Source organism: Vombatus ursinus, unplaced genomic scaffold (genome assembly GCF_900497805.2).
Source record: "Vombatus ursinus unplaced genomic scaffold, bare-nosed wombat genome assembly UNPS02014812.1, whole genome shotgun sequence".
Classification (NCBI taxonomy): Eukaryota; Metazoa; Chordata; class Mammalia; order Diprotodontia; family Vombatidae; genus Vombatus; species Vombatus ursinus.
Window position 1 is genome coordinate 103,905,851 of NW_020954590.1, and position 21,393 is coordinate 103,927,243.

The 21,393-nt window shown below is 36.7% G+C and overlaps 1 protein-coding gene across 2 annotated transcripts in view; it reads right to left on the reverse strand.

The window, feature by feature from the left end:
* Window positions 1–7,180: 7,180 nt before the first annotated feature.
* LOC114054061 (tumor protein D52) overlaps window positions 7,181–21,393 on the reverse strand; it is a 135,426-nt gene continuing 121,213 nt past the window's right edge. Inside the window, exons 5-6 of one of the 2 annotated variants that reach the window (XM_027877135.1) lie at window positions 10,242–10,290; window positions 7,181–8,911 (exon numbers count right to left, since the gene is read on the reverse strand). In XM_027877135.1, the coding sequence (XP_027732936.1) occupies window positions 8,798–8,911; window positions 10,242–10,290 (163 nt within the window). In that variant the 3' untranslated portion in view covers window positions 7,181–8,797. The remainder of the gene's footprint in view (window positions 8,912–10,241; window positions 10,291–21,393) is intronic. The other variant, XM_027877136.1, reaches the window with a different exon arrangement.

Genomic DNA, 21,393 nt, shown 5'->3' on the forward strand with positions numbered 1-21,393 from the left:
AGAAAGACACACAGAGTTGAAATGAAGGGGTGGAGTAGAGTGCATTATGCTTCAGCTGAAGTGAAGGGAACAGGAGTGACAATCATGATCTCAGACAAAGCAAAAGCAAAAAGAGACCTAACTGAAAGAGATAAGCAAGGAAACTACATTATGCTAAAAGGCACCATAGACAATGAAGTAACAAAAAAAATTATGGCAAGTTTCTCTGATAAAGGCCTCATTTCTCAAATACATAGGGAATTGAGTCAAATTTATAGAAAAGTCATTCCCCAGTTGATAAACAGCCAAAGGATATGTATGAACAGGCATTTTTCAGAAGGAAGAAATCAAAATTATAGCCATATGAAAAAAATGCTCTAAGTTACTATTGATTAGAGAAAGGCAAATTAAAGTAACTCTGAGATACCACCTCACACCTGTCAGAAATGACAAATGCTGGAGAAGATGAAGGAAAATAGGTACATTAAAGAACTGCTGGTGGAATAGTGAACCGGGCCAACCATTCCAGAGAACAATCTGGAACTATGGCATAAACTGCATACCCTTTGATTCAGCAATACCACTACTAGGTCTGTATCCACAAAAAGATCAAAGAAAAAGGGAAAAGACTTATAGGTACAAAAATATTTAATTATAGCAGCTCTTTTTGTGGTGACAAAGAATTAGAATTTGAGGGGATGCTCATCATACTGGGGTATGGCTGGACAAGTTGTGGCATATGATTGTAATGGAGTACTATTGTGCTATAAGAAACGATGAGGGGGGTGATTTCAGAAAAAAACATGACCTATATGAACTGATGCAAAGTGACATGAGAATAACCAGGATTTCACTGTGCATAATTAATAGCAATGTTGTAATGATGATCAACTATGAAAGCCTTGACTAGTCTGATCAATACAATGATTCAAGACAATTCCAAAGGACTCATGATGAAAAATTGTTATCCACCACTAGAGAAAGAATCAGTGAACACTGAGTGCAAATTGAAGTAGAATTTTCTCATTTTCTCATTTTCTTTTTTCTTTTTTTTGCAATATGGCTAAAGTGGAAATATTGTTTTCATAATTTCTCATGTTTAATTGATATCGTACTATTTGCCTTCTCAGTGGGGGAGAGAAGTGGGAGGGAAAGAAGGAGGGAGAGAATCTGGAACTCAAAATTTAAAGAGAATGTTAAAAATAAATAAATAATGAAATTTTAAAGAATCGCTAAAAGGATTGTCTTATTACATTGTCAGCCCAATTGAAGATAAATAGCATAAATCTGTAGCATATTTAGTCAACTTTGTTGTGTACTTTTTTTTTTTAGCACCATTCAGCAGCACATAAATAAAAGTCAATCAGATAGTGTGAGTGATCTAAGGTTAGGCAAAACAGTGAGCAACAATAAGGAGACAAATTCAAGAATAGAGGACAATAACACACCTAAGAAAGAACCTCAAAGGCTATCTTGTATTAGCTCCTCATTTAATAGATCTCTAACAGGTCCAAAGGTCCACTCCTGTCCAAGGGTACACAGGTAGAAAGCATTTAAAGGATGAATTTGAACCAAAATCCTCTGCCCCAGAGCCAAGGGTCTAATAAGTCAAAATGGTTAGATAAAGGAATTTTAGAACTCTTGATCATTAAACTGGCTAGGTGGTAGACAGTGAGATCAAGGATGCGACTTTTCTTGTGTTTTGGCTGAAGTGAAAATCAGGAGTTGAAGATACTGAGAAATTACATACCCAAGAAGTTTTCTAGAAAAAGCTGTTCAGTCATATTGGCTCCATCTTACACTTCTAAAGTTGATTTTTTCTTTAACTGAAGTAGAAATCATTATATATACATGGCAATTCCAGTTTCTTTGCTAAGAAAACCCCAAATGGGGTCACCAGGAGTCAGACACAATTGAAACAACTGAAAACAACAAAGCTATCCCTCCTAGCTTTATGTCATCCAAAGATTTGATAGGAATGTTTATTCTTTTATCCAAATCATTGATGAAAATGTTAAATAGCAAGGATCCAAATACTACAGATTCTTGTAGCCAGTAGAACCCCTCCTATTATCCTTATGTTAGAAAGAAAAGACACTAGGGTTTATGGAGATAAAGTGACTTGGCAGTGGTAAGACAGTAAGTGTCAGAGGTGGGATTCTAACACAAGTTTCTTCTGACTCCAAGTCCAAGATTCTCTGCATTATGCTACAGAAAGAGTTGCAAATGCATATAAGGTGACAATGCTTTAAAAATTACATCAAAAATATTTAAAAGTAATGTAATTAGTAGCCAATAGACAAAAGGATTGAAGAAAGATCTGTTTCTTCAGTATAAATAGGGAACTAAAGTTTTTCAAGGCTTTGGGGTTTGGGAAGTATATGATTCTGATCTATTCTGACAGTTACACAGAAAAGTGCCTAAAAAACGCTTTTTGATAACCAAGAAAAGAATAGGTGGTTGATTTGTATATTCACTAAGACAGTACAGCAACTGGGGAATTAGTTCTAAAATTGGCAATATCCCTAAAAAGTAGCCTCCATTAAGAAAAAAAAAACCCAATATAAACATGAAGGTTTGCAGGAAAAGTTAAATATTCTGCAATTGTACTCATGCCTAAACACTGAAAGACTATCCTTACAAGGCTACACTTTTATAACTTTTTTCAAGTACTATAAGAAGACATAACTACAGTGGATCTCCAATTAAATAAGATTTTGTACATAGCTGAAGTTTTCTTAAGTTGCTAGGACTGACACTACAATTAACAGCATATCAGAATTATAACAGGTAATCTTTATATATTAATTTTTTGGTTGTCATCTTGCAGATCCAGTCCTTTTTCTACTCAGAAACTTACAATTAGTAAATTCCCTTTTAGGGGATATTTTCAGGATCTTATATCTGAATTCTTTCTTTAGACTCCCTATGTTTTGACATAAAGACAATGAATATGAAGTGATGAAGAGCTTAATTTCTATTCTGGATGCTGTTACTAATAACTATTTCTACAGTGCTTACCTCTGTGCCTTAATTTCTATTATTTTCAGCTAATTTCATTTCATTATTAAATCTCTAATATCAAAAGCTATTTTCTTTTTTTATTATTTTGATTTATCAACAATCACTTCCATATGATTTTGAGTTTAAAATTTTTCTCTCCCTCCCCACCACCCTCCCCAAGATGGCGCAAAATCTGATATAGGCTATACATATACATTCCTATTAAACATATTTTCACATTAGTGATGTTGTAAGTAAGAATTAGAACCAATAGGAGGAACCACCAACAAGAGGAAACAAAACAGAAGAGAAAAAAAATATAGCAAATAGTGTGCTTCGATCTGCATTCAAATTCCATAGTTCTTTCTTTGGATGTGGACATCATTTTCCATCATGAGGCCTTTGGAGATGTCTTAGATCCTTGTATTGCTGGGAAGGGTTAAGTTTATCAGTATTAGTCATCGCACAACGTGGCTGTTATCATGTACAACGTGGCTGTTATTGTGTACAACGTTCTCTTGGTTCTGCTCACTTCACTCAGCATCAGACCATACAAGTCTTTCCAGGTTTTTCTGAAGTCAGCCTGTTCATCATTTCTTATAGCACAACAGTATTCCATTACATTCATATAGCACAACTTGTTCAGCCATTCCCCAATTGATGGGCATCCTCTCAATTTCCAATTCTTTGCCACCACAAAAAGAGCTGCTATGAATACTTTTGTACATGTGGGTCCTTTTCCCACTTTTATGATCTCTTTGGGATATAGATCTAGAAGTGGTATTGTTGGATCAAAGGGTATGCACATTTTTATAGCCCTTTGGGTGTAGTTCCAAATTGCTCTCCAAAATGGTTGGATCATTTCAAAACTCCACCAACAATGCATTAGTATTCCAATTTTCCCACATCTTCTCCAACATTTATCATTTTCTTATTTTGTCATCTTGGCCAATCTAATAGGTGTGATGTGGTACTCTTGATTGGCATTTCTCTAATCAATAGTGACTTAGAGCATTTTTTCATATGACTATAGATGGCTTTAATTTTTTCATCTGAGAGCTGCCTGTTCGTATCCTTTGACCATTTATCAATTGGGGAATGGCTCGTATTCTTATAAATTTGACTTAATTCTCTATATCAAAACCTATTTTCAACAAGTTTCTAGAGTCATATATCTATACATCAAATACTTTGTAAGTTTTTAAAAAGTCTCCCCATCCCTACCTGCAGACCTATGGGGAGGGGAATAATTCATGACCAAACAAGAGATAGAAGCTAGATAGAAAGATAATTTTGATTATATTAAATTGAAAAGCTTTTATACAAACAAAACAAATGCAACCAAGATTAGAAGGGAAGCAGAAAGCTGGGAAATAATCTTTACAACAAATGTCTCTGATAAGGGCCTCATTTCTCAAATATATAGAAAACTGAGTCAAATTTATGAGAACACAAGCCATTCCCCAATTGATAAATGGTCAGAGGATATAAACAGGCAATCTTCGGATGAAGAAATCAAAGCTATCTATAGGCATATGAAGAAGTGCTCTAAATCACTTTTGATTAGAGAAATGCAAATTAAAACAACTCTGAGGTACTACCTCACACCTATCAGATTGGCTAATATGACAAAAAAGGAAAAATTATAAATATTGGAGATGATGTGGGAAAATTGGGACACTGATGCACTGTTGGTGGAGTTGTGAACTAATCTAACCATTCTGGATAGCAATTTGGAACTATGCCCAAAGGTCAATCAAACTATGCATACCCTTTGATCCAGCAATACTACTACTAGGTCTGTATCCCAAAGAAATCATACAAAAGAGAAAAGGACCTACATGTGCAAAAATATTTACATCAGCACTATTCATGGTGGCAAAATATTGGAAACTGGGGGGATTGAGGAATTGAGGAATGGCTGAACAAGCTGTGGTATATGAATGTAATGGAATACTACTGTGCTATAAGAAATGATGGACAAGCAGATTTCAAAAAACCTGGAAAGATTTGTACAAACTGATACAAAATGAAATGAGCAGTACCAGGAAAACATTGTACACAGTATCAGCAACATCATGGGATAATCAACTATGAAGGACTTAGCTCTTCTCAGCAACACAATGATCTAAGACAAGTACAAAGAACTCACAAAGGAAAATGCTATCCATATCTAGATTAAGAACCAATTGACTCTGAATGCATAATGGAGCATTTTTTTCCACTTTATTCTTTCTCGTGGGTTTTTTTTTCCTTGTGATCTGCTTCTTCTTCCACAGCTGTGATGAATATGGAAATATGTTTTACATGATAGCACATGTATAACTGTATCAAATCAGTTACCATTTTCTAAGAGGGGAGGGGAGGGAAGGAGAAAAATTTGGAACTCAAAATCTTGTAAAAATGAATGCTAAAAATTGTCTTGATATGTAATTGGGGGGAAAATAAAATACTATTTAAAGAAAAAGAAAGTTTTCCCATCATTATGGCACTTTTGAGGATCAGAGGGATCTTGTCAGAATACTCTTCTAGAATAAGGTATACTGTATAGAAGAGAACTTACTTTTTTTCATCCTAGCTTCCTCACCTCTACAACAGAGATTTCCTCCTTGGTGAGGTCAAAAAATACTCCTTTATTCCCCAATTTGAAAAGGTTAGTGCAGGGCAGTCATTCTTGTCAAACTCAAGAGTTTCAAAGATCCTTATCGGGAGGTGTCTACCTCTAAGTAGAAACACGGGTAGGCACTTTTGTCCAGAATGAGGGCCAAAAAGACTGGGGTGCCACCCTGGAACAGTAACAAGAATACAGAACTTCACAGCTGAAGACCCAGGCTTTCATGCTAACTCTACAACTAATTAACTGTATATAACCTTGGGCAAATCACTTCCCACTAGGTTTCATTTTTCTGATTTGCAAAATGAATATCAAATGGTCTTTCTGATCCATCTCTAAGTTGCTCACTGCCTCAAAATTCCTATAGTCCTACCCATGAACTAGAGATCATCCCCATCTTAACTATACCCCCCAACTGCTGTTGTATTTTGTTGTTATTGTTATTATTAATAAGATAGATAGTTCAACCAATTAAAGAAAGGGCAGTCCTGCTTTGATGGCTCAGTGATTTGTAGGAATGATTCTGTTACCAGACGATCAACTTAGCTATATTCTGAGCATTTCATAGCCAGGTTGGCTGCTGGGTGATTAATTTTTTTTTAATCATGATGAATCTTAAAGATTATTTGCAATGTTACAAAAGAATCAGTAGAATTTCAGGTACCCCAAAAGGCAAGATTTTTTATTAGAGGCAGCTAGGTGGCACAGTAAATAGGGCTTGCAGGCAGACCTGAGTTCAAAACCAGTCTGTAACATTAGCTTTGTGACCCTGGGCAAGTCACTTAACCTCTGAATGTCTTGGTTTCCTTATCTGTAAAATGGGGGAGGATAATAATTGCCCCTACCTCACTGGGATGGTGTGAGGACCAAAGGAGATAATGTTTGTAAAGCACTTAGCACAGTCCCTGACATACCAGTGGTGCTTAATAAATATTTGTTCACTTTCCTTTTATTAATTTTCCCCCCATATAGTTAAGAGGTGTTTTCTGGCCCCATTGACCAGAAAACAATGTGGCAAAAGGGAATAACGTAAAAAATAAGTTCAGAAAGACCAGGTGATAGAAAGGGAATAGCGCTAAGGAGTCACCATAGTTATGCAAAGAAACCTCAAAACCTCCATATACAAAAAAAGCTGGTTGAAGTTCCTCAGATCCAACCTCAGTGACATCACCACTGATAAACAACCTGCAACTAAAAAACAATGGTCTAAGAAACCTAGAACACAGGTTCTTAAACCTGGGTCTGGGGATTTACATTTACAAAATATTTTGGTAAGTATTTCAATATGTTAGATTTCCTTTGCAATTCTATTTATTTTATGCATTTAAAAACATTCTGAGAAGGAATTCATAGGCTTCACCACACTGCCAAAGAAGTCCATGATACACATAAAAAAAATGAAAAACCCTTACTCTAGAGAGAGGGCACTTTAAAGGAGGTCACCTAATGTCTCAAAGTAATAAAAAAGGTTCCCTTAAGAAAAATTCCTATTTAGAAAAGGCATTTCATATATATATATATGTGTATGATACAATAAAATAAGCTACAACCAAACAACAGGTATAATAAACACTACAACCTACACTGCTGAGATAGAGAATTTATTAGGCATTTCACATGTAATAGAGCATTTTATCAATTATATCTAAAGTGCTAACAAAGCTCTAACTATTAGGATGCAGCATATTATTTAAAACAACACTTGTGGCAGTTTTGAAATTTGGTTTTGATACGAGAATTTATCCTTCAATAAATCAAGTCATGCCTCCAAATGAATATTTTGTATCAACAACAAAAACAATTACAAACTAGATAACAAACAACACCAACACTATATGCCATAAACTTACAGAACACAAGAGACTGGAAATGATTAAGAAGTGGTTATTAGAATGTACATTATTAGCCTCTTTATGGATACTCTACAGGCCTCAAGGTATTCAATCCCACCGCTCAGTTTTCAAAGTTAGAGGTAATAGTTCCAAAATCAATTGAAGACTCTAGCACTGAAAATCACTGAGGTGGAGGTGTTGAGTTGTGTTAATCCATTACATCCTCAAAAGAACCATCACAAAGTAATAGGTATAAAAAAAATCCATGCTGCATTGTTGTGCATCTTTGTGTGCTTTACATTTTATTTTAAATGGTGCGAATGAAGGAAATAAATGAAGTCAGTAAAGTTTCTCTAATGCTAACATTTTGTAATCACCTACATCTAAGAATCATAAGTTTTTGAGTCTGACATTCAAATATACTTAGTGTTATGAATTTTTTAAAAAAGTTAAAATAATATTCTGGATCAAATGAACACAAAACTGAAATATACCAACTGCCATATGCCAATTACCCTCCAATTATTTTTTTTAATCTAGTGTGAAATAGACATTAGGGAAAGTGGTATACCAACACAAAAAACTACTACTCTTTCACTAAGGTTAATAAATCTATACAAAGGAAACCAGAAATGTGGATACTACACACACTCAGATCATGTAGGATTTTATAACCTATTGTGTACAAATTACAAAATCAAGTATTACATGACTATATGACTGATTTATAGATTTGATATAATTGCATACAATCCCTAGGGGAATTCCACCACATACAGTAATTAAAATAAGTTCATTTGGAGTTTGTTTTTTTTTTTGTTTGTTTTTTTATCACTGGCAGTCCTTACTAGAAAGGGAAAAAAATAAGCACACCAAAGCATAATAATTAGGAATTACTTGAAAAAGTGGAAAGGATGGCATTCAAGTTTGACAACCAAATAAATACAAATACAAAGAAAAAATAAACCTTTCAGAAGTAAAATAAATCAATGTACCATAGGAATCATAAGCTTGGAACAAAATTATACTATTATAGTTTCTCAGATCATTCAATTGAGTTTTTCCAGAAAATACTCATTTTTCATATGCTGATCTCAATTAAACATCCTAAAATGCAGTCTGTTTGATCTTTAAATAGTGCTTCCCTGGAAGATTGGAGAGGAGGGGAAAAAAAAACAAAAACAGGTTAAATCCATTCACTACATTTTAATTTGAAAAAAGTTAACCCCACAAACTATTTTTTGAATGAATACATAAAGCTAAACAAAAACACATTTGGTGGAAACTCATAGCCAAGGCCATTCTATCAATGTGCTTAGGTCTGTCTTGCAGCATCTGGCAGTGGGTAGCAGAACCAAAGGCAACAATCTCACTGGGTCTCCTGTGTCTGTTCTGTCAGGGATTCTGTGGCACTGGCACTGGCAGTGGAATTCAAGACTTCTCCAAAGTCACCTCCGGCAGCCTTATTTCCCCCAACTTTAGACTTAAAAAAGGGGAAAAAAAGGAAAGGAAAAAATAAATACAAACATTCTCACATACTTTGTCCCCTCATGACTAACATTTTTAAAACAGTGGCGAAGTTGGGGATTTGGTCTGTGAACATTGAAATACAAAGAAACTAAGAGTCCCAAAAACTTGATCTTAATCTTTCCTGTTGTAACTAACCAAACACAGACATAAAAGAATTATGGCCATAACAACAAAGTTTTTAATTCTCCATAAATAATATTATTTAAGTTGTTCTAATACTATATAAAAATTGCAGAGAAGATAGGGGGTAAAGGATGTACTTCACTGGGAATGCCATATACTAATGAAACCACAGGTCTGGTTATAAATAAAAATAATAATTTAAAAATAAATTATAAGAATGGCCAATAATCTAAAATAAATTTGTGCAAGTAGAAAAATATTATCTACTGATAGAGTTATTAATTTAGGTAGAAATATTAGTTTACTGGCAAACTGGGGTCCAACTTCAATCCGAAGCATGCAGCTAAGTTTTAAAGATTCCTTTTTAGGCATCTCTTAACCGGAATTTGAAAAAATTACTTAACACAGTAATTTGGTGGTTGATAAGATAAGAAAGTGCTTTTTGAGAACAGACTTCATAATGTAGGAAGAATATGAGGAAGTTACGAGTGCCCCCCAAGAAAGGGGGTGGTGGTGGTATAGAATAAGTGACCAGAAAGTTAATTCTAGGTCTTCATTGACAAAATCAAATATTGCAAGGATTTTTCCAGAGAGTATGAAGAACAGCATTTAGAATAGACTTTATGCTGACACCTCTAGTTGTCCAGCTGAACCAAAACCGTTGGCATCCCTTAATGTTTGAATGACTTAGTTCTGCCTTCTCAAATCAGAATTTTTTTTTGTAGTAAGCTTTTTCAGATGTAAGGAGGCTGTAAGCTTAAAAAAAAAAATACTAGTATGGGGCCTAGAAAGCAGAAGTTATAAATATGTACATCCCCAAATAGTCTTCAGTAGATCCCAAGTGGCATCAGAGAGAACACTGTGTTTCCACAGAAAACTTTAAAAAGCACTATCATACATGCCTAATGCTTCATATTATAAACATTACTTTGAACATAATCTTTAAGAGCAATAAATAAATTAGACCTATAAATAAATGAGTAAATATAAGACAAAAACCAACACATATTTTTAAAGCATTATTTCTCTGGAATCAGCATCTGATAAAGTGCCATGCAACAATATACGCTCCAGAAACCCTGAAGAGAATGATTTATACAAGGGGGAAAAGTCAAGGCCCCCAAAATACCCACTAAGGCCTAGAAAATCATAATTTTTACCTTTAAGTTTTCAACTTTTTCTTCAAATGATTTGAAAGTAGGTGAGTTTCTATGGGAAGGAAAGAAAGGTTCTGATTAAATCTTTGACATGAAAAATAAATTTACATAAAATTTAAAAATAACAATTTTTGAAATAGCATTCGTAACTTATATACTTTATTTTCCTTAGTCCAAATAAGAATTAGAGTTTTAACTACAAGGCAAAATTTCATAGCTATTCCTGAGCAGCAGAATAACCAAATATATTTGGTATATCTAATTACACATTATAACATTCTAAGTTAGTTTGAAATAATTTCAAAGAAGTCCTAGATCATAAAGGAATTTACCTAACATGAAAGCAAAAAGCATCCTGGCCCGTTTCTCCCCATTCCCTCAAGTCTCCTCACTATACATGTATGTGCACATACACACAACACATGTATGTATCATTAAAAGCAAGTCCCTTCTTTTCCATTTTTACTTTGAGTATTGATTGTGAGTGGAGTCAATCATACATAATGGAAGCAAAGATAAACATTTATGTAGTGTGATTAGAGAGAGACCTGCTCTAAAATATAATTTCTTTGATCTCCTTCATCATTCAGTCCTGCTAATTATTAGAATCACCTCTTTGGGTTGACATCCTTTTTACTGAACTATAAAGCCCATTAAAACCTAGGAGCATTAACCCATGATTCTGTGCCACAGCAGACAGGTCCTAGTGAGGTACCATAATGAGGAAGTCCTTAAGAGGCATGGGGCAGCTGTAAAGGTAGAGAAAAGACATCAAAAGAAGGGAGGAGAGGCTGATGACTAACTCTAGCTAGCTCTGTCCCTGAGGAGATAAGCCCTGCTTATTTATCTGTCCATCAGTCTGCATTCTCAAAGTGTGCCTAAAAAATCAGATATGCCTTTCAACAGGCACTTCCATCTAACTGCATGAAACATCTGCTGGCACATCAGGTACTACTCACATTATTTCAGGACCATTTTCCTATTACTGAACTCAGTAATATTTTTATATTATGCACATATGCCTCTGCATATCCTGCCTGCTGCTGAGAGCTTAAAGGAAGTGGGCGGGGGTGGGAGAAAGCCTCCTCCCATTTTTCACTGTAGTAGGTGGAACACTTGGAGTAAACACACTCATCTCCTTTACTGCCAAAACCTTCCAGTTCTCTTGATATTACAAATTAGAGTAATCACACATGGGGAAACTGAGCTGGTGCTGAGAGAAGGATTAGGACATAGTACATGGCTCCAAGTGTCTCACTTAGGATTAGAGGAAAGTAAAACAGCAGGGTTTAGTTTGGCTTGTTAGCCAAAGCAAAGGGTGAGTTAATGTGTGAAAGGTTAGCAGAGTATTCAAGCCAGAGGAGGCCAAAGTGACTGACAGACCCTGCCCTAGGAACTGAAGGGACAGAATGTGCTTATTATTACCTTATTTTAATTGCTTGAAAACACATTTGTATTTCTGAATAGGATTTCCTCAGGGATCTGAAAATTTGATAACACTCCTATTTTGCCCTCAGTTATAATGGAATGTCAGAGGTTCAAATCAAAATAGGAGAATATAATTTTCATATTCATGGAAATAAATCAAGGCTTATCAGCTGGTTACAAACACTGCTTTTGTAAACCTCAGCTTTACTTTGGAATGGTATTCACTACATTTTTACATGACTCTTGGGTGTGTGAAACAACCATTTGGCACCCTTCACAGCTCCAGAGAGAGGAGTGCTTTTACCGAAAGAAAAGCAACACACAGCTTCAGTCTACAAGGTAACTAAGGAAACAATGACGAAGCCTCTCCCCAGATTTCAAAAAGGGTTGTGAAGATAGAAGTTCTAGGACATAAATGAAAAAGAAAAACTGTTATGAGAAAAAATTTAGGACTTGAAACAAGCTCCTTCCACACTTTCCAGTCTCACATGATCAATAACTAAGAATGTCAATATTTCTTTCTTTTGAAACTTCATACTAGCCATTCAAGTTGTGCTGATTTCTTTGATTCTCAACAGTACAAATCTCCTCTGTCCTCATCTACTTTTTAAAGTAAACCACTTCTGCTCTGCTTAAAAACAGAACAAATTCAAGAATCCTATTCATTTAGGACGAATTGCATATTCAAGAGTCATTTACTCTTGCAATTACTTGCTTTCACAATAATATACTTTACCTCATAGCAGGCATGCTAATTGAATGTTGAATGGAGCGAATACTAAGGGCCAGCATTAAAAAGAGATAGAAATTTAGTTAGTTACCAAACCATCAGACATTTCTAAAATCAAAAGAAACTTTGTTTACTAGGAGTCTTATAGCTTTAGTACAATAAAGTTGAATGTAAGAAGTATTTACTTTTTTAAAGACAGATGAAAGAAAGCTTCCAATAACATTTTTCTTTCAATTAAATTGGTTTGAAGTGAATATAATTTAATAGCACTTTACAGTGTTCAAAGTCCATTCATATACATCCTCTCATTTGATCATCAAAACAATGCCACAGAGTAAGTCAACAGGGCAGATGCTGTTGTCCCCACTCTACAGATGAGTAAACCGAGCCTCTGAGAATCTAAGAGATTTACACAAGTCTTCTGACTTAAAAGTCCAATGATCTGTGATATACAGAAACTGAAAGACAAGACAAAAAACTGAGGCAGCTGCAATCCCTGCACACAAGGTGGCAAGATACATGGAATATTTCACAATATTTGTTTATTTGACAACTTTGTTTAAAGTTTAAGTATCTTGTACCATAACAAGTGATGAAAGGGACAGTTTTCAGAGAAACCCAAGAAAACTTCGATGAAATGATGCAGACTAAAAAAGAGTAGACAATTTATACTATAATACCAATGTTGTAAAAATGACCAGTTTTGAAAGATTTAAGAACTATGATCAATTTAGAGAAGACTTATGATAAAGAATGATTTCTGCCTTCTGACAGAGAGGTGATGAACTAAATATGCAGAATGAAACACATTTCTGGTCATTGCCAATGTGGGACATTGTTTTGCTTGACTGTGTATGTTTTGTTACAAAGATTTTTATTTTGGGGAGGGGGACTAGGAAGAAGTAGAAAAGAAAATAAATCCTTGTTAACTGAAAATAAATTGAATTTTTTTTTAAATAAAGCTTAACCATCATTCTTAACATAACTCCCATTTTGCTCTCAGTTATGAATGAATAAGCTAAGATCAAAATAAGCAAACAATTTGGTTTTCATTTTTTTCAATTAATCAGCTGGCTATAAACACTGCTTTTGTGATTTTACTGTATACATTTAAACTGCATCAGTCTTAGGGAGTTATGTCAGTTTTCTTGTAAGTGATCTTTCTATTCTGGCTTTAAGGCTGTTCATTTTAAGCTCAACATCTTTCTTTAGAATGGCCAACCTCTCATTAAAGGTAGATAGCATAGATCCCTTATCATAGGAAGGCATTCACAGATAAGACTATACCCTCAACTCTCATGTATGGTGATTACCTTTTAAGACAGCCCAATCTCTAGGTTCATAACATCCCTAAGTGTGCTGATTTTGGAAACACTATTACAGTATTTCAATCAATGATTGAAAGTTGGTCCTATTTGCTAGGGCTAGTCAAAGTATGCCTATTCTAAATTTTATGGATGTACATTTTCTTTTAGATGCTAAATCATAAAACAGTCAGTGATGTTACTAATCATAATTTCAATAATAATCACAATTATATAGTACTTTAAGATTTACAAACAGCCTTACATATATTATCTCATTTGATCCTCACCACCTTAGTGAGTAGGTGCTCTTACGCCAAATTTATAGATGAGTTAACTGGGACTGAGACAGGTGAATGATTTGCCCTATGTCATTCACTCAACAAGGATTTATTCAATGCTTACTATTTGTCTGTGTCAGGGACTGTATAAAAAGTAGCACAAGGATCGAGTTGGCATTTTCCCTCTAATCAAGGTAACACAATAAATGAGGGACTAGGGACTAAACCTGAGATTTCATTGGTATAGGAACCTCCTGGGTGAGGAAATTTCCTCTACCAATTCAGTAAGGCACCTTTTACACAACTGCTAAGTATCAGAGTGAGGTAATATCTCACTGCACTAGATTTAGTTGCAGTTAAGTGACTTGTCCAAAGTCACTATGCCAGAAAAATGTCTGAGGCAGGACTTGAACCCAGGTCTTGCTGGCTTTGAGAGAGATGCTCCATCTAGCATACCACACTGCTTCACAATGAATGATATCACATTTTTATGAATGGAATGCTAAGTTCAAGGAAACTACCATTTCAAAAAAGAGGCAACGTAGCATAGTAGATAAAATGCTAAATTTGGAGTCAGATGTGAATTTGAGTATTTCCACAGACACTTACTAGATGTGTGGCACCTCTTTCAAACTTCTCTATTCCCTATTACAACGGCATCACCATCCTTCTAGTTAACACAAGGTGATACAACCTTGGTGTCATCTTTGATTCATCCCTCTCTTAGCTCGTATGTTTAGTCAATTGCCAGATCTTGTCATTTCTCTTTCCAAAATATTTCTCACATATATCCCCTTCTGCCTAATCATGACTGCTACTCTAGTTAAGGCCCTCACTGCCTCTCACCTGAGCTATTGGCACAGCCTCCCAAAAGGTTCTCCTCACTCCAATCCATTCTCTTCTCTACACAGCAGCTACTAAAGGGATCTCAAGTCTAGTCCCTAGTCCTTCATTTATCTTATTACCTTGATTAGAGTGAAAATGCCAACTTGATCCTTCTGCTACTTTTAATATGGTACCTGATACCAACAGACAAATCGCTTTTACTACCCCTACTCCCATGCCTAGAAGAAAAGGCTTTAGTCTCCCAGGAAGGAGCTCAAGTAGGGAAAGGATGTACAGGAATATGGCCCTGAGTCTCTAGCAGGGGGGAGGGCAAGTTTCAGAAAGATAGCTCTGTCCTAACACACATCTTGCCTGATCAGCCCAAGCAACCTTCATTCCTCCCAGTCTTATCCCTGTTCTCTATGGCTGTTTACTCTCTCTCTCTGATGCTTTTACTCTCTTAGCTCTAAGTGGCTTCTTCCACCTTCCCTTTTTCCAGCTCCATGCTTCTGCTCACCAAGGGGAAAGGTTCCTCTTTCAGTTAGTCTCTCTTAGACTCAGAAAAGTGTTAAAGATCACCCTGAAATGTACAAGAACTGATAAGCACCTCCAAAAGGGATCATCAGGCAGAAATGCACTTTGTTTACACCTCAAAACCACATCTCAAGTTACCACATCCTTGGGAGTAGGAGAATCTTTTACATTTAAATAAAGTAGACTTGTAACAGAACCAGCTACATAGAGACTAAGGCTAGGGCTTTGCAAACAGTAGGGCACTCACAGTATTAATGGAATAAGAGTAAGGGAGAGTACAAAGCCTTAGGGAAGCTTTTTAACTAGAAAAATCCATCATTGATAGTTAAAAGCTAGTAAAATAGATAGTAAACATGGATAAAAATAAGTTCCTATATGCCACATTGGAATTAAAGTCCAAGTTCACTGATTAATCAATCAAATAAGCCTTTATTATGTATCTATGTGCCAGACTCTTTCCTAAGCCCTGGAGATACACATACAAAGAATGAAACACTTCTTTTTCTCAAGGAGCTTTCATTCACACTAGACCGTAGTCTACTTCTAGGGCAGATGCCCTTTTATTTCCAAATTCCCTGAAGCAGGTTGCATAAAACAGTAGTAACTAAATATATAAATCAAAAATAAAAATTTTTAAACCCAGTAGTAGTTCACTTTCCTAGACCTGAAAAACCAACCACCAATCTATCTATATTCAATTGTTAGAGCATTTTAAAAGGAAATATGAGGAACTGGGGCAAACAAGGTTAAGTGACCTGCCTAGGATTACACAGTACTAAGTGTCTGAAGCTGGATTTGAATTCAGGTCCTTCTGACTCCAGAGAAAGCACTCTATCCACTGTGCCAAAAACAGGAAGACCTGAGTTTTAATCTATCCTTGGACGCTTACTTGCTATGTGGTCCTGGGCAATTCACAAACCTCTATTTGCCTCATTTTCCTCATCTGTAAAATGGGGGTAAAGATAACACTGACTTCCCCAGGGTTTTGTGAGAATAAAATGAGATGATATTGATAAAGTACTTTATATACTTTAAGGTGCTGTATAAACACTAGGTATTATTGTCTGGGTGACAAGTAAACCAGGTATCTAAGGACACAGTGCTAACCCTATTTGTAGCAGGTCAGGCTGATTTTACTTCTAGAGTCCACCAAAATACAAATTTGAAAAGCCATTGTGCCAAAAATCAGTATACACCCTGCCCTGGACCCTTCCCTGGCCTAGGGAGAGAAGGACACAGAAAATATTGAGTAAATTTCAAACAATGCCATAATTTTATTAATGGAATTCAAATATCACAGCAAAAATCAGTTTGTGGGCACATACCCCCAACCCCCAGTGAGATACTGGATTTTTCTGTCTACATTGCCCCTAAATGACCACCTGAATCTTTCTTCCACAGCATAAAAAAATTGTTCTTCATAGGGTCATAGAAAGTAAGAGAATTAAATTTATAGGTAGGATGGCAGGGCACAATTTCCCACTCTAAAATGTAAGTCACATCAAAATACCCTTAACTAGTCATAAAAAACTTTACACTTGCTATACCTCCTTGAAAATCTGGGGATACTGTTATAGTAACCATATTAATAAATACTTGGGGTAGGGATTCTTTGTTACTAGACCCATGTTACTAGATTTATTACTAGACCCATCATACAGAACAGTATTAGCTTGAGTTTTATTCCATATGGGATTATTTAGACATTTATCTCTATTCATAGACACCACAAAGTTGCATACCTTGTAGAAGATACGAAGTTTGTAAACCAGAACTACATTCCTCCACCTTTCCCCTCTAGCCAAAGAATTAATGTGATTTCCTTCATCATGTAACAAAGTATGAAATTCACTATGACTAACAGTGAACCAATCGTGACTAGAACCAACAGCAAGAAGTATTGGGTGAGTCATATGGAGCAAGATCGAAGGAGCAATAGAGTCTGGTTGATTCCCAAGATAAGGCACTTCTGGGTTGCTAGCAGGAACCTTAGTTTTATTAAGAAATTGACTGTAGGTTACTAGTCCTTTTAAATCAGGATTGGCAGATTGATCCTCATGGGAATCTTGAGTGTTAGTAGATACTTCCCCCTCCCCCACTGCTGATAATGCTTCTTACAATGCCCACTATTAGTGGCTTTTGACTGAAACAGCCGTATGCATGGATGTGACACCTTTCCCCCTCCAGAACTAGCTGTTGTGTAGTTCAGTCAATGGTCAAAGTGTTGGCTGTACAAGGGATTCCTAGTGAGCTCAATATTGGTTTCAGGCTACTCCACCTATGGCGTTCAGTGGACCAGTTAAAGCTAAAGGCATATCCTGTGCAGAGCATTCTCAAGTTACGATTGTCCAGACAACGAAAGGCAGCATGAAGTCCCAGGTCTCCATCACTATCAGTATCAACACATGAAGAGTATGGGGCAAGTTGGTGACCACCCATGGCAGGAGAGATACAGTTGTTAAGTGTCAGCCTAAGCACTTAAGGATACTATACCTATAATGCTCCTCAGCAGATACCCTCAAAACTCCCATTGTCAGATATGTCAACCACGGGGCATGAAGTTGACATCAACACAGAGCCAGGGGTCTGGACTCTAGCCTATCCTTCCAGGGTTTCCTCGCCCATTCAATATATACTCAAAGTCTTCTGCAGAGACAGCTCCAAGGACCACAACCTGGTAGTGTTTACCTAACAAATGAGTTGCCCCAATGGAGACTGTCCTGTAGTCACTCACAAGAGCTGTGCCCCACCAAGCCCTTGCCCTCCTGCTGAGGCTTTCTGGACCCATGCTAATCTAAGAGGCCATAAAATGGCTAGCTCCATTTCTTTGGATTTAGTGGATTCCTTCCTCAGAGGTTCCCAAACTTATTTGGCCTAATGCCCTCTTTTCCAAAAAAAAAAAAATTACTCAGCACCCTAGAAATCTACTTTCTTTAACCCTTTAGCAGTTTTTTTAAAAATTTGGATCATTTCAAAAAATATAATTTTTTAAATTTTTTTTTATTTTTAACATGTGTTTTTAAAACTTTGGGTTGCACATTTTCTCCCTTTCTCCCTCCCCACCCACCCTCATTGAAAAGGCAAGCATCTTGATACAGGTTATAGATGTGTAGTCATGCAAAACACTTCCATAGTAGTCCTGTTGTGAAAAACTAAGTATATCTCCCTTCATCCTATCCTACCCCCCATTTATTCTATTCTCTCTTTTGACCCTGTCCCTCCTCAGAAGTGTTTGCTTTTGATTATCCCCTCCCTCAATCTACCCTCCCCTCTATCAACCCCTTGCTCTCTTGTCCCCTTCCCCCCTTGTTTTCCTGTAGAGTAAGACAGACTTCCATACTCCATTGTGTATGTTATTCATTCCTTAAGTCAAATCCCATGAGAATAAGAATCACTCATTCCCTCTCACCTTCCCCCATTTCCCCTCCACTGTAAAAGCCTTTTCTTGTCTGTTTCATGTGATATTTTACCTCATTCTACTTCTCCCTTTCTCCTTCTCCCAGTATAATCTTCTCCCACTCCTTAATTTTATTTTCCAAATATCACCCCTTCATCTTCAACTCACCCTGTGTCCTCTATCTACCTACCTATACAAACATATAATTTTTTCCCTCCCACTACCCTAACACTGACAAAGGACTCATGAGTTACAAATATCATCTTTCCCTGCAGGAATGTAAACAGTTCAACCTTAATAAGTCTCTTATGATTTCTCTTTCCTGTTTACCTCTTCCATGCTTCACTAGAGTCTTGTATTTGAAGGTCAAATTTTCTATTCAGCTCTGGTCTTTTCCACAGGAATGCCTGAAAGTCCTCTATTTCGCTGAATAGCCATTTTCCACCCTGAAGGATTATACTCAGTTTTGCTGGGTAGGTGATTCTAGGTTGTAGTCCTAATTCCTTTGCCCTCTGGAATATTATACTCCATGCCTTCCGGACCCTTAATGTAGAAACTGCTAAATCTTGTGTTATCCTTATTGTGTTTCCACAATACTTGAATTGTTTCCTTCTGGCTGCTTGCAATATCTTCTCCTTGACCTGGGAATTCTGGAATTTGGCTACAATATTCCTAGGAGTTTTCCTTTGGGGATCTGTTTCAGGAGGTGATCGGTGGATTCTTTCTATTTCTATTTTGCCCTCTGGTTCTAAAATATCAGGGCAGTTTTCCTTGATAATTTCTTGAAAGATGATGTCTAGGCTCTTTTTTTGATCATGGCTTTCAGATAGTCCAATAATTTTTAAGTTCTCTCTCCTGGATCTATTTTCCAGGTCAGTTGTTTTTCCAATGAGATATTTCACATTCTCTTCTATTTTTTCATTCCTTTTGATTAGTGTTACAGTGCCTTGATTTCTCAAATTGTCCCTATCTTCCAATTTCTCCATTCTAATTTTTAAGGAAGCGTTTTCTTCAGTAAGCTTTTGGACTTCCTTTTCCATTTGGCTAATTTTGCTTTTAAGGGCATTCTTCTCCTCATTGGCTTTTTGGACCTCTTTTGCCATTTGGGTTAGGCTATTTTTTAAGGTGTTATTTTCTTCAGTATTTTTTTGGGGTCTCCTTTAGCATCACTCTCAGTTTTTCCTCTACTTCTCTTACTTGCTTCTCAAAATCCTTTTTTGAGCTCTTCCATGGCCTGGGACCAATTCATATTTTTCTTGGAGGCTTTGGATGTAGGAGCTTTGGCTTCATTGTCTTCTTCTGGTTGTATATTTTAATCTTCTTTGTCATCAAAGTAAGATAATATAGTCTGACTCTTTTTGCGCTGCTTGCTCATGATCCCAGCCAATTACTTGAGTTAAAAACTCTTTGTTAAGGTAGGAGTCTGTTTCCAGTGTGGAGAATGTACTGTCCCAAGCTTCAGGGGTTTTGTGCAGCTGTGTTCAGAGATACTTCTAGGGACTTGTAAATTTTCAGTTCTTCCAAGGTGGTATGATCAAGGGCAAGGTGTTTACTCCTTTCCTGGCCTGTGCTGTGGTCTATGAGCACTCTTTTCTGTCTTGGAACTGTGAGGAGGGTTTCCTCTCCACAGCCACTACAAGCTCCTTGCTCCAGGACTGCCACCCAGAACTGTGTCCCAGATCCAAGTACAGGCAAAGCAAGAGAAGCCTGCACCAGCAGAAAGATTCCTGCAATCCCCCTCTGATCAGCCACTGAATTCCCCCTCAGTCTGTGGGCCAGAAGCTCAGGAGGCAGCCTCTGCCCCCGCTGAGCTTGGGGACTGGAGCTGAGACCACCGGCTTTTCTCTCTCTCCCCGCTGACATAGACTTTTCCCACTGACCTTCCATGTTGTCTTTGGCGTTCCTGGGTTGAGAAGTCTGGAAACTGCCACAGCTGCCCAAGATTCAGTCCTCTGAGGCCTGCTCCAGGGTCGCTGCAGCCTCCCCCTCCCCAAACTGCACTCCTCTCCCAGCCTGGCCCAATATACCTTTCTGATCAACCATCCAGACTGTCTTGGGCTGGAAATTTGTTTCACTCTGTCTTTTTGTGGGTTCTGCTGCTTTAGAATTTGTTTAGAGCCATTTTTTTATAGGTATTTGGAGGGGGTGGGGGAGAGTTCAAGCAAGTCACTGCTTTTACTCCGCCATCTTGGCTCTGCCAAAAATATAATTTTTTAAAAAAAAAATGATGCATCTAAAATTTAATAAGTTATTATACATTTGTGTGGGTTTTTTCATGCATTGAAATTTTGATGATGCAATATTGTATCATGTAACCGTATAGTATCGTATTGTAAACAAGTCATTACATACACATACTCCTGCTGATGCATGCTGAACTTCCCAACAATGTGACACATTTGCCTGCCAACACTTGCATGTTAAGACCTGTCAGCAAGCTTGATCACTGATTGGTTATAACTTGTATTTTGTATGTCTATTTGGAAAAAAACATAATCAGTATGACGTTAACTCTGTTACACAACAGATGAAACACGTATGAGTATTTTTTTAAATTTTTCTTCTCTTCTTTCCTTATGCTTCCACTGCCCCCTTATTTTTATTCAACACCCCCAATCATTCCAGCACCCCCTGGGGGTGGTATCACCCACTTTGG